Here is a 15,206-nt window from a genome sequence, read left to right on the forward strand (position 1 = left end):
GGAGGCTCTCTTTTGCTCCTATATTCTTTTGAATCTACAAAAACAACTCTTAATGGCTCTTCTACAGAGCTTTCCCATCTAAGAGCTACTTTCCCCATTTATGATACGGCCCCTTCGTGGTATTGCGGTAGGCTTCCCTCCTTCATTATCTTATGAATTCACCTATTGTGGAACTAAGCTACTTCTTCTTTGTTGAGAAGAATAGTGTGGATGGAGTCTTCTCCTCCGGGCCTAATGAGGTTATTCCATGAATACCAACCACATCATGACTAATATCCATTATAGTTTTAAGATCTGAGAAGAAAAATATTCTCCGTGAACACTTATGCATGGTCTTCACATTATCCATGGCCAATTTTTTTTTAAAAATGCAAGTTTTTCTAACAGGAATACCTCGTGAGGCAGGCATTGTTTACAATGTACAAAGGGCAACCTTTTAGCATTACCTTTGAGTCACGAGGGGTTCATGACCAGTTGAATAAATCAAAGGGATCCATGTTACTAGAACCATGATTAATGCCCTCTTGATCATTAATATGATCCAATCTTGCATCCAAGGGGTTTCTTCCAAACCAGTCAGGGAGCTCATCCAGTTGGGCAAAGAAATCATCCTCTAGTTTTCTATCAGAGCTTGCCATGTTGCTGCAATTGCTTGATAATAATAAACCCACATGCAGCTGGTTATTATTGAATGCGAGGCTTTCTTCAACTGTTACTGAGGTCACCCCTTGCTCTTGATCATCACCCTCAGCATGCAGGTGGTGGACGTTGTCAATATTGTTGGTGTCGTGAATGTTATTATCACCATTATTATAATTATTGTCTTCTGATGAATTGAGCTCACAGCTAGCCTCACTAATCTGATCATTAACATCACCACTGATCATATTATTGCTCTGTTTATCCCCTGCATTAGCCGCATCCTTATCATCTCCGGTTTTGGTAACCTGACGATCTGATCCTGCTGATGCAGGATGGCTGTGATCCGAAGTGTAGGTTATTATAATCATCACAGGGTCCGATGGGTTGCGCTCCACTTGCTTCCTTGCGGTGCACCCTTTCAAACTACTGCACCTGTAGTAGCTCCTGCAGAGCAGCACAATTATGCTTCATGTGAGCTAATCGTATCTCTGAATGCTTGATCCAAACCTAGGATAAGCGCAATTGATCCAAAATCTAATAGACAGGTATGTCATCTACCTTGGATATGGTGACCCTTTGATGGGCTTCTGCCCATACTTTCTCCAAGCCCATGAATCTGAGGGAAGACACTCTCCTGTTGGCTTGTCAAGTCCACCAGTTGCCGGAACGCATACTACTCTCTTGTGTTGAGATTTCCTGCAAAATTACAGTTTACATGCAAAAATTAATTACCATGGATTGATCTAATACACCAACGTCCCAAAGGATCCATGGCGCTGCATATTATAAAACTATTGAAGATCTGACGAAGCTTAATAATACTTTACTTTTGATGCTCAACCAACAAGTTGCATATACTTAGCGTTGTCATTCAGAAGATTAACTTTAATGAAGAATGAGCAGCCTAAAGAAGCCAATATAAAACTTAGGCTAATGTTGATTTGATTAGCATTAATTAGTCAGCAACACATTGAGCTACAGAAAAGTTTATTGCAATATGTACCTTTTCTTTGGGGCCTGAGTTTTGCACCCAGTCGCCGTGCTAATCTGGTTTTCTGCATGGTTGCAAGACGCTTCAGTATTGGAGCTGTCGTTGACATGCAGAGGTCGCTTGGATTGAGTACTGATTTTGATCTCTCTTGCAGAAAAGGATGGCAAAAGAAAATCGAAGCCGTCTGCTGATGTAGATGCTGCAAGATCATTAAAAGAAGTTGTGCTATCATAAGCATCTTCTTTCACATGAGACTCCATATCCACAAGATTGTGCAGAAATGTTGGAGCCAATGGAATGCTAACATCAGGGATTAGTGAAGAAGGTCCATAATTAGGCAGGCTAATCTCTGACTGAATCTCCATATTAACTCTGCTTGCATCATTATCTTCTCTTGAAAAAGCATATGGTTTAGCAATTGCAGTGGGAGAAGGATCTGCTAACTCCTCGTGATTAAAAGGATAGGTTAACCCCTTGTAAGCATGATTAGCTTGGCAAGTGGGCAAACCCTGCAGGTCAACTCCATAATTGAAGATGGATGATGACATGGGATCGTGATAGATCTGATGAAGGGGGTAATCAAATTTTGTTGTATACAATCCCGGGAGATCTAATTGCGAAATTGAGTTCATATTCATGCTGGGAAACATCAGGTAGGGAGGATTAGCACAGTGGATTAGGGAAGAGGGATTACTAGAGTCAGCAATAGATGGAATCAAAGGGAGCTGTGCAGCATGATTAATGTTGAGATAATCCAAACGATGCAGGTTATTAGCATAATCAAGAGGCAGGGGATAGCTCGGGAATTCGCTTGCAAGTTTCGTAAGTGAAAACCCATGGGAGCCTAGCTGGTGCTCAAAGATGTCCATTGCAAAACGTGCTGTTTCTAAAAAATCAAAGGCCTTTTGATGCGATCAGGCAACCGATACTATGCTGAATGAGAAACAAGGGGCAGATTAAGCTAGACAGGATCCAATTAGGTTTAAATTTAATTGGATCCAAGGGACGTTCTTGACAGAGTCCAATACCCAGCAGCTTGTGAAGTAAGCAAAGTGATTGGAGAAAAGGGATTGATACTCGTGCAAACTATTCTAGGTAATGAGGCAAAATAGGTTTAATGCACAATTAAGCTCCGGACCTCTTGCATAAATGAACTCCGAGGGTATGGTAATCTTGCATAAGTAAGCTCTCAGGGTTGAGGAAGCATGCCCAAATTAAAAGGAGATCTCGAAGGAAAGGAGAGAGAGGAAGAGGAATAAGAGATCTGTGCAGATGAGAGAGAGGGATGTGTGTGTGTATTGTGATATGGAATACTTTCAACAAACACCATGCAAGCAGCTTATATATGAGATCGTGCCAAAAGTCAGCTGCCCAAAGCACGATATACTCACGAAAGCCTTTACAATGGCACTAACACACGCAAGTGGGCAAACTGGCTGTGTCGTGGGAATACATCAACAAGCAACACACAAAAGCTTTAATATATTTGGAAGCCGGGGACCTTAGCAAACGGATATAATTAAGGGCCCGCGAGTGATGAAAAGCTGGTTGATTGTTACCTTCCAAGGCATTAAATGCAGCCAGCTAGCTATGGTGATTATCGTATCAAATACATTAGAACATTCAATTAATAAAAGGCGGAAGAGGTCTCCGAGGAGGCAGACCGAGAAGAGAGCGTACATACCACACCGCCCCTCCTGTACTCGTGTTCTGCCGGCCAAGCACTTATCATGTGTAGACTTAAGCGTATTATTATCCATTTAAAAATCCCATCAATTCTCATCCCGTGTGTGAGCTGCTCGCCTTGTTTAATATTTCCGCCCTTGACTTCTCCCCCAATGTCAAACCCCTGGCGGCGCTGACTTTTTGGAACATCCCTAAGGGCCTTTTTTTCACATTAATGATTACACACCAGCCTCGATAATACTATCTCTCCTCTATAAAATCTTTCTAAGGCCCGGACCTTGTCACATGGACGTATCATCCATGGGCCTTTGCTATCACCACTCTTACCAAGTGTGTTCTCTTGTTTCTCGGAAAAAAAGTGTGTTCTCTTGTACATCCACTCATCCTCTATGATGGTACCATGTCTCAACAAAAGCACCTTGTCTTACATCCTTTCAATGGATCATATCTATTTGCTGTTGACTTTCACACCACCTCCCACTAAAAGAACAATACACGTTAGAGAACTCCCCATATGGCAATCATCTTGTGAGTGGCACTACCCTTCAATCTCTAGAGAATGCTTCACTACAAATGCTTCACTACAACTATTCATCACCGATCTCGCATTCATATCGATTATCCCACTTCTTCCAACTACCCTTACAACCAATGCTTAAATTTGAAGCCCAAAATGGGCTTCAAAGGGCTTTTTAGGCTTCAAATGACACCCACAAATTTACCAAAGGTTACAACCATGAAACCCTATTAAACTACCAAACCTTCAAAATGAAGCCTACTTTTTAGTTCTAAAGCTGCATGGCTCCACACACACACACACGTGTGTGTGTATATATATATACCTACATACATGCATACATATAAATATGTGTGTGTGTGTGTGTGTGTGTGTGTGTGTGTGTGTGTGTGTGTGTGTGTACCTACATACATGCATACATATAAATGTGTGTGTGTGTGTGTGTGTGTGTGTGTGTGTGTGTATGTATGTATATATGTGTGTGTGTATGTATATATATGTATTGTTCTTTTAGTGGGAGGTGGTGTGAAAGTCAACAGCAAATAGATACGATCCATTGAAAGGATGTAAGACAAGGTGCTTTTGTTGAGACATGGTACCATAGAGGATGAGTGGATGTACAAGAGAACACACTTGGTCAGAGTGGTGATAGCAAAGGCCCATGGATGATGGGCATTGGGATACGTCCATGTGACAATGTCCGGGCCTTAGAAAGATTTTATAGAGGAGAGATATTATTATCGAGGTTGGTGTGTAATGTGAAAAAAAGGCCCTTAGGGATGTTCCAAAAAGTCAGCGCCGCCAGGGGTTTGACATTCGGGGAGAAGTCAAGGGCGGAAATATTAAACAAGGCGAGCAGCTCAAACATGGGTCGATGAGATTTGATGGGATTTTTAAATGAATACATACATACATATATGTGTATAAATGTATGTATGTATGTATGTATGTATGTGTGTGTGTGTGTATGTATGTATGTATAAATATATATACATTATACATACATAAGTACATGTATATATGTATGTATGTATGTATGTATATATATATATATATATATAAATATATATATATACATACATACATGTATGTATGTATGTATGTATATACATACATACATACATACATACATACATGTATATATATATATATACATACATGTATGTATGTATGTATACATACATACATACATACATACTTATATATATATATATATATATATATATATATATATATATATATATGTATGTATGTATGTATGTATGTATGTATGTATGTATGTATATATGTATGTATGTACATACATACACAGTAGGAAAAATCCGAGCTCATTCTTGGGCCTTGTACGAAAATACACGTCATCCTGTTTTTGGAGTACTAAAAATTATGAAATACCAAGATTTATGAAGAAATACATGTTTTTTTCTAGAGGGAGATAATCAATTACTCATTCTTTTCATTTAATGAGTATTTATAAATGAGTATGGAAGAATGAGAATATTCACATAGCCATGTCACTTTCGAAAAATGTTCCACCCTTGAATCACACTACAAGGGAACGATGGGTTCTCGGGGGATGCACTACTAAGAAACCCTATGTATCACATGTGTTCCAAGGGGTATTTAAAAACCCCCTTACCTGTGAATTTTCCATGAATAAAATCACCCCTTTTTCTTTATGAACTTATCGATTTTTTTTAAATAGAATAAAAAATCCCCTTCTGTAAATATATTTCTGTAAATTTACCTTAAATTTTTGAATTAAAAAACCCCTTCATTTGAACTCACGTGCTATGCTTACATATTTTTAGGTGAACCTCCTGAGGATAGGTTACCGAGACAACACTTACGGGCACCAATATAAGCGGTGGTAAACCGTGGAAAAAAGCACATCATAAAGCGTTGGTAAAGGCACCAATATATGCACCCAGTATGCATGTTGGTAAAGGCACCAATATATGCACCTAGTATGCATGTTGGTAATAACTGGAATTCCTACTTTTTAGAGACCTAAAAAAATATTGAAGTTTGGTCATGTTTAGAGTCAAAATTATATACATACATACATATTAGGAAAATCCGAGCTCATTCTTGGGCCTTGTAAGAAAATACACGTCATCCTATTTTTGGAGTACTAAAAATTATGAAATACCAAGATTTATGAAGAAATACATGTTTTTTACAGAGAGAGATAATCAGTTACTCATCCTTTTCATTTAATGCGTATTTAGAAATGAGTATGGAAGAATGAGAATATTCAAATAGCCATGTCACTTTCAAAAATGTTCCACCCTTTAATCATACTACAAGGGAACGATGGGTTCTCGGGGGGTTCACTACTAAGAAACCCTATGTATCACGTGTTCTAAGGGGTATTAAAAAACCCCCTTACCTATGAATTTTTCATGAATAAAATGACCCCTTTTTCTTTATGAACTTACAGGTTTTTTCCAAAATAGATTTAAAAAACCCCTTATGTAGATGTATTTCTGTAAATTTACCTTAAATTTTTTAATTAAAAAACCCCTTCATTTGAACGCACGTGCTATACTTACATATTTTTAGGTGAACCCCCCGAGGATGACTTATTGACGATAGTTAGGGGCAGTAGTAAACCATGGGAAAAAGCACATCATAAAGCATTGGATTATTGATGACTTAGGGGCACCAATATAAGCGGTAGTAAACCATGGGAAAAAGCACATCATATAAAGCATTGGTATAGGCACCATTATATGGACCTAGTATGTACGTCGGCGGTAACTGAAGTCCTACTTTTTACAGACGTAAAAAAATATTGAAGTTTGGTCATATTTATAGTCAAAATTATAATATTTGGCCAAACTCATCTAGATCATCATCTATTTTATCATCCTCAGCTAGATCTATGGCCCTAAAAAGATCAATTTCAAGGAACGCCTCTACATACTCTTTAATGTCACCTAAGGACTTTTGGGGCTCTCCCATGTCACCAAGTAGCTTATAAAAAACCAAGCTATCTCACAAGCTACCATAACAGCACCCCTGTACTCTGCCTCTGTAGGTACTCGACAAGGCAATTGTTGGCTGCTTCTTACTACTCCAACTCACAACAGCACTCCCAAATGAGAACATAAAACCACTGGTAGATCTCATGTCTGTAATACTACCAGCCCAATCAGCATCTGTGTACCCATGCAACTATATCTCTGTACCAGCCTCATAGAAAAGTCCACAATCAACTATGGACTTTATGTACTTGAGGATCTATCTAGCCGCATCCAAGTGTGGCTTCCTAGGGGCCTGCATAAACTGACTCACAAGTCCAACAACATAGCTCAAGTCTAGCCTTGTAATGGTCATGTAGAAAAAACTACCCACCACTATGTGCCTGTATGTAGTGGGGTCCTTCAAAAGCTCACTTGTATCTGCAGAAAGCTTTGTGTTCTGCTCCAATGGCACTAAAATAGGCTTACAGGCTGTCATACCATACTTGGACAACATGTCCAAGCCATACTGCCTTTGCAATAGAAAAATGCCATGAGGTGATCTCACCACCTCTATGCCCAAGAAATACCGCAGCTCACCCAAATCCTTCATCTCAAACTTCTGCTTCAAAAGCATCCTGACATCATGTATGTCTACATCACTATCACTAGTGATAATCAAGTCATCCACATAGATGACTAATAGCATGATCCCTCTATCTATATAGTGAAAAAGATAGATAGAGGGATCATGCTATTAGTCATCTATGTGGATGACTTGATTATCACTAGTGATAGTGAAAAAGATAGATAGAGGGATCATGCTATTAGTCATCTATGTGGATGACTTGATTATCACTAGTGATAGTCAAGATTATCACTAGTGATAATCAAGTCATCCACATAGATGACTAATAGCATGATCCCTCTATCTGTCTTTTTCACAATATTCTTTTTCACATATTGTGAAAAAGACAGATAGAGGGATCATGCTATTAGTCATCTATGTGGATAACTTGATTATCACTAGTGATAGTCAAGATTATCACTAGTGATAATCAAGTCATCCACATAGATGACTAATAGCATGATCCCTCTATCTGTCTTTTTCACATATAGTGAAAAATCTGCATTGGATATCTGAAATCCAATGGTAACAAGATACTTCCCGATCTTGTTTGACCATGCTCTGTGCTGCTTCAAGCCATACAAGGCTTTGCGTAACTTGCACACAAAATCTGGATGTGCATCACTCTCATAACCTGGTGGCTGCATCATGTACACTTCTTCTTGCAAATCACCATGTAAGAAAGCATTCTTTACATCCATTTGATGTAAAGACCAACCCTTCGCTATAGCCATAGCAATGACAGCTCTCATGATTGCCATTTTTGTAACCGGGATGAATGTCTCCTCATAGTCTATGTCATAAGTCTGCGCATAGCCCTTGGCAACCAATCTTGCTTTGTACCTGCTCATTGAACCATCAGCATTGTGTTTGACTTTATAAACCCACTTACATCCAATTGCCTTCTTTTCCTTAGGTAAAGGTACTAACTCCCATGTTGCATTTGCATCCAATGTTGCCATCCCCTTACCCATGGCATCTTCCCATTTCTTATTTCCAATTGCCTGCTCAAAGCAAGTGGGCTCAATCTCCTATATTGCTTTTACCATGTAAGCATAATGATGGGCGGTATATCCATCATATCTTAACCTGACAATAGGGTATCTAACCCTCGTAGACCTGTGTACACCTAGATCACTGCCAAGTGTCCTCAAAATAGTCTTGGTTCTCCTTACACCAGGAGTAACCATAGACGGAATGATAAGCTCCTCATCAAGGCTTTACTTAGTGCCACTAGAGTTACCATCCACATTTGAGTGACCTGCTGATAGATCAGGCACAAAAGGTGGATCTACCTTTTCCCTCCCTTTTCGTGATACAGGTGTACCTACATCATTCCTCAACCTGCCTGACCATGGGCTAACATTAGATCCACTACTTGAGGAATCCCCAGATTCACTCATCAGCACCTGTGATTGCTGCTCAACATGTGGTGCAACATCAGCACTTCTTCTTACATCTGCATCTTCTATTGCCTTCACTACTGGTGCACACCAGCTACTCATCTCATCGAAGACAACATCTCTGCTTACTCGCATCTCATGAGTGGTAGGGTTATAGCATCTATAGCCTTTTTGCTCCATAGCATAACTAATGAAGATGCATTTCTCTGCCTTTGGATCCAACTTTGTTCTCACTTCATCAGGAACATGTACATATGCAATACACCCAAACACTTTCAAGTGACACATCTGGTCTTATGTGCCTGTAAACTTCAGGATTCATACCATGAACAGCTGTAGTGAGTAACTTGTTCATAATGTACACAGCAGTTGCTACTGCTTCTGCCCAAAAGTAATGTGGCATATTGTTTTTAGCCATCAAGGCACACGCCACTTCTGCAATGTTCTTATTTTTCCTTTCTGCAATACCATTCTGTTGTAGAGTATATTTGCATGTAAACTACCTCTTGATTCCTTGCTTTCTTATGAAATCGTTGAACTCATTGGAGAAATATTCTCCCCTACCATCTAATCTGAGTCATTTTATTTGCATGCCTTTCCTTCTCGACCAAGGCTTTAAATCTCTGAAAGTGAGCAAACACCTCACTTTTCTCCTTCATGAAATAAACCCACACTTTTCTAGTGTGGTCATCAATGAATGTAATATAGTATCTGCAACCTGCAATTGTTGTAGTCTTGTTTGGTCCCTATACATCTGAATGTATGACATCTAATGGCCTTACACTGACATGCTTTTCATGTGGAAAATCTGCATGCTGGCATGTGTCCTACTCTATAGGAATCATGGTGTCATAGCGAAGAGCCTGGATGTCAACATTCTGGTCCTCCCTCCTCTCCTCCTCCAAGTAAATATTATACTCTATTTTCGGAGCTTCCTAAGCTCCATCTTGGAGAAGATCACCTTCACCTTAAGGTCCATGTGAATCCTCGGAGTTCTCATCCAATACAGATGGAGGTAGACAACTCATAAAAGCGAACAAAGCTTCATTTTCTTTTGTGGAGTGGGCATTCTTGCTCCTCATCACGAAGAGCACTGGATGGAAACTTGCAAAGAAGGTGTCTAAGCTTTCATACGACTTCCTTTGTCCACTTCAGGTCAAGGACGTGAGTGAATGGAACACGTTCAAACTCCACTTGACCAGCAAAAGTAACATTTGTGAACTCAAGGTGATGAGTAGTAAGCTAGGAATCAAGGAATCTCAGCACATCTGCAACAGCACGTCTGCAAGAACAAACACGATGTTGAACATTTTAAAAATCTCTGGCTGGCGATGGTGCTGTTTGACTTTGTAGATAAAGCCAAACAGCCTGACTTCAGGTGTCTTAGCAATAGTTTCATCTTCCTCCTCCACAACTGCAAAATTGCTAGGACCAGCCTATATTTGTCCAAAAACCAATAGAAGAAAACAAGCCGTCACAATGATCACCAAAGTCAAACAACGTGAAGAATTGATCGACAAACAGCGACAGAATAGAAACAACCATAACAATGCGAAGGGAGCGAGTCATACGTGAAGAAATATCTCTCATCGTGTTGTAATGGTCATTTTTTCAAGTAACTAAATAAGCCTCAATGACGATGCAAAAAGCGAGATATACCAACACTGCAACTTAGAATGACCAACAAAACGCAATGGTAGCCATTCTTATAGGAAGATTAGTAGAAAACTACTCGAAGCTTAAGCAAACAAGAACATGACAAAAAGCTAAGCGTAGTAGACATTCTCTCTTTAAAAATGACCACAACAACATAACGGGAGTTTATCTTAATGGAAAGAATATGCCTCCTCGCATTGTTATGGTAGTTTTGGGGTAATATGCATAATTCAATCCAAACAAAGAGAAATATGAGGCAATTGGAAGGCAAAAACACATAAAAAGGGTAAGATTTACCTCCATAATGGATGACAAGGAAGGATTCAGGGTTTGACAAAGGTGCAATGAAGGACTCAGACAAAGACAAAGGAAACAACAAAAAAAGGAATGAGAGGGGGAACATTGGGTAGGATCGGATAAAGGGCTCGAAGACCGATACTTTTTCCATGTGGCCCAAAACTAACGGAAAGTGCATGAGGTGATTCATGTGGTGCATTCAATGCCAATTAATGCTATATTTAATTTTGCATGTTGTCACTTTCGTCATCAGGAGCCTCCCGACCACTGTTGCTCCTGTGTCTTCGTCTCATCGTCTTCATCTTCGTCTTCGTCTCTTCACGCAACGACTACACTGTTGCTTTTGTCTCGTTGTCTTTGTCTTCGTCCTCACGAACCATGGCTGATTCCACGACCTCACATAGGTACTATAGTGACATACATTGGGTTTTTGGCTAATTCCATAGTATTTGGATTTCTCTGTCGGTATTCACTATTAGGGTCACCTTCTGATTTCTATGACATTTTCGTGTTTCTTAGAGATACGACCTTTGCATAAGTGCCCGTCTAATGTAGGTAGCTCAGAAAACGTTGTATCCACCAAAAAGACCATAACAACGCATTGGGAGGTCATCCCACCGGCAATTTTACTATGTATCGTGCCGTTGTGGCCTCTTTGGGGGATAGAAAGTTTAAGAGGTGAGGCCCCTTATATCTACAAAAACTATGACAATAATGCAAGGGGAGATCATTCTACCGGCAAGTATGTGTTGTATCGCATTGTTGTGGTCTTTTTTGTAGCAAAGAGAAATGCAAGACAGGAAGTCCTTTCTATCCCCCAAAACTACCACCACAACACGATGCTAGGTCATCCTACTGGCAAGTATACCCATATCGCATTGTTGTGGTCATTTTGGGTGTGAAGGTATGTTGCATTTGAATGAAGGTGTTTGAATGTAAAATCTTATGTTGTTTCAGTAAATGACAACAATAATGCGATATAGACCAATCTTGGTTAGAGGATGACCACCATCATGTTGTTGTGGTCGTGTCTTGTTTTCATGCTTCTCTGATATAACCACATAGGTGATCGTCTAATGTAGGTAGCTCATAAAACATTGTATCCACCAAAGCGACCACAACAACACGTTGGGAGGTCATCCCAGCAATAATTATACTCTTTATCGTGTTGGTGTAGTCTCTTTGGGGTGTGAAGGTATGTTTTGTTTGAATGCAAAATCTTATGTTTCGGTAAATGACCACAACAATGCGATACAAACCAATCTTGGTCAGAGGATGACCCCCATTGCATTGTTGTGGTCGTTTCTTGTTTTCATGTATTCGGTTCTATCTACGAAAACAACCACAATGACGCAAGGGAGGGGAAGGCATTCTACCGGCAAGTATGTGTCATATCGAGTTGTTTTGGTCATTTTCATAGCAAAGAGAAATGCAAGACGGGAAGTCCTTTCTATCCCCCAGAACTACCATCATAACTCAAGAGGACACTTAAAAGCTCACAACTAAAATTGGCATTCAAAACTATCCAAAAGCAAAGAAAAAGGTAAATTATTGACAACTCAATAATTGTACAAAAGCATGCAGAGTGGAGACAAACAAAAATATACTTCAACCATTGTTGGGTTGATAGATAGGGAGTTGAACATTCAACTGCCTCCAGAGAGATGTAGGGATCATCCTCATCAATGAACCTATAATCCAAAGTGCAAGACTAGGCAATCATTGCAAGTGCATAGTCCTTCCTCAAATTCAATATACATTGTATATCATATAGCAAAACATACTCCACATCTCCAATCCTAAAAGCTTGATTAGAGTTGTCAATGTCTAGAGCTTAATCATCAACTATTGTCTTCACTGTCTGTGACCTTAAAGCAATAAGGTCCATAGCAGCAACTTCTTCCTTCTCCTTCTCATCAATGTTGATGTCTTCCTCTACATCATTTTCCTCAGCCTCTTCATCTTGACTTTTAACCTCATCTAACTCCCTTGCTTCTCTAACTTCCTCAAGATACTCCTCCTCTTTTCCCTACTTTGACTCTTCTAGTGCTCCATGCACATACCAAAGGTATATTGCAAAAGCCAAACTTTCATCAAGGAGCCTGTACTTTTTGGGGTGCATGGAACACTTTGCCTTGGTAGCCTATGGCAATTTTTCATACCTTTTGTTGACTGCATTCTTGTATCTCATATCTGTCAATATATCCTTGATGTGGATGTAAGATTTATCCTCAACACAAACCCTTCCTTACTTTGTCAGACCTTGGAACAATTTGACTCCTCAACCCAACAAGTCTTTAGGTTGATCCAGTATTTTTGCATAGTCTAATTCCTTGTTGAACATCTAATAGAATATGTGATAATCTGCATGGGCGTTGCTTCTATGAAGGAACTCAAATAGCATCATGTCACATGATTTCTTCTCTGGTGGAAACAGATCCCTACTTTTTAGAAGCTAAACAAATAGAGCCTTAAGGAGACACAAAATAAGAAGAATATGACAAGATCTACCTTCAAGTGTTGTGCCCTCAAGTTTGAGGGACATTTTCATGGGTTGTGAAGGGTATCTCTCTTTCCCTTTTCCCCTGAACTTTTATCTTTTTTCTACAAGAGTATCCAATTTGTATAAGCTACAATACTTAGGAATCTTGACAATTCAGTTTGAGGTACAGTAGTTACAACTTACCTAGAGCAGTCTCTTGCTTTAGTGCCTCATGAGCAAAGCTTACAGAACTTTTGAGAGTCCTTTTGCTCTCTCCAAGATCTGAGTAGGAAAAAAAAATCAAAGGTAACATAAGGGAAAACAAGTTTGTTTAGAAAGAGCCAAAGAACGCGATCTGAGGGCTGGAGGATTGCTCAAAATCCGAAATCGTGTTGTATTACACTTTCTCAAGAAAAAAGCCAAACAATGCGATACAGGTGCTTGAGGAAAGCGCAAGGCCTCAAATCACTTTCTTTAGCTTCTTATTCATGCAATACTTTAGCAAATGCTATATGTTCCAGTATAATGAATAAAAGTGCATTTTGTCTGCACGTGTCGCCCACTTTTTTGCCGCAATTTGCGCTTACGTTATCATGATTTCGAATTGAACGGACATTGTTATTCTCCCATGAAGGTCATTCTTTCTCACACATTTTGCTAATCTTCCACCACTCCTACTCACCATCTACTTGCATCAGCACAATTGGACAACCAGCTCACCCACTGGACATCCACCTCCCAATGTCTGGGCTGACTCTATCTTGACATCCACCTCAATCTGTCTATCAATGGAGACACAGGTAAGCTCCTCCTCAATCTGTCTGTCAATGGAGACACAGGTAAGCTCCTCCTCAAGTTTTTGTAAGATCTGGTGATAGTCAAGGCTTGCATGTGCTTGTTTCATGTATTCATGGTGTTCTTGGGTGCATTGGAATGGTTGCACATGCTATCAGAGAACACAATATAAGGGGACACACATTGCATAGAGTTTGGTGAAATGCACAATTGGTTTTCAGGTTTTGTGTAGGATGCACATATTAAAAAGTGCTAAATATTGTGATATAGCACTTGCAAGGTCTTTCAATCTGAAATCGCGTTCTTTGGCGTGTTTCCAAAAAGATGCCACAAAAGGCGATTTGGGCATCTGGAATCCAGTCGTTTAGACATATCACGTTCTTCGGTGTCAAACACCAACATTTGTATGTATTTCCTCTAGCAAGTACAAGTCATTTTATGATCAATGGCAAAGGACTAAGAAAACAGCTAGGGTAGAGGGACAGGGTCCTCTTATTTTGCAAGGGTTTCCACGTGAAGGGCACCAGCACCATCCAAGTCTAGAGCCCCCAGAAAAGGAAAGTCCATACACATCCTTCAGCCAAGCACACAGATCAGGATTTTCACCCAAAGAGTGAGAGTCCCGAGAGAAATAAGAAAGGCACAGAAGGCTATTGGGTTTGCTATCCCCAAGGCACCCTTCCAAAGAATTGTGAAAGAGGTTTGTGTGATAACTGGTCATTTTGGGAAAGAGGTGGCAGAGGTCTGCTATCTACACACTCCGAGAAGCAATAGAAGACTTCCTTATTGAGTACTTCCAAGACACTATTCTGGTTTCTTCCCATACCCACAGGAGTACAATCATGCTCAGACATGGAAACCCTCAAGAGGGTACGTTGGAGATATGACTAGATCCTTCATCCTACTAACTAGGCAGATGTGAAGATGAGGGACATTCTCATGGTACCACCAGCAAGGAAGCCAAAAGATGAAGGAATCAAGATTTAGGAGGTAACATAAAATAGAGACACAAGGGCAAAGGTTGCCTATGAGCAATCACTAGAAAGCCAAAAGGATGATGCTTATCAAGCTCTATCCCATGCTACTATCATTCAAGATGTGAAGAACTTGCAAATATTGCTCGACTTGGGGTCTAGAATTATT

At 39.8% G+C, this 15,206-nt stretch overlaps 1 protein-coding gene across 1 annotated transcript; it reads right to left on the reverse strand.

Moving 5' to 3' along the window:
* Positions 1-317: 317 nt before the first annotated feature.
* On the reverse strand, positions 318-2,966 carry LOC147613908 (uncharacterized). Its single transcript, XM_086781253.1, has 3 exons — positions 1,646-2,966; positions 1,201-1,338; positions 318-1,086 (listed from the first exon to the last, which is right to left on the reverse strand). Exons 1-3 carry the CDS (start codon positions 2,500-2,502, stop codon positions 465-467), a joined length of 1,617 nt encoding a protein of 538 aa, XP_086637379.1. The 5' UTR covers positions 2,503-2,966; the 3' UTR covers positions 318-464.
* Positions 2,967-15,206: the final 12,240 nt, after the last annotated feature.

This window comes from Cibotium barometz, chromosome 43, assembly GCF_041138505.1.
Source record: "Cibotium barometz isolate CiBa-2024 chromosome 43, ASM4113850v1, whole genome shotgun sequence".
NCBI classification, from domain to species: Eukaryota; Viridiplantae; Streptophyta; class Polypodiopsida; order Cyatheales; family Cibotiaceae; genus Cibotium; species Cibotium barometz.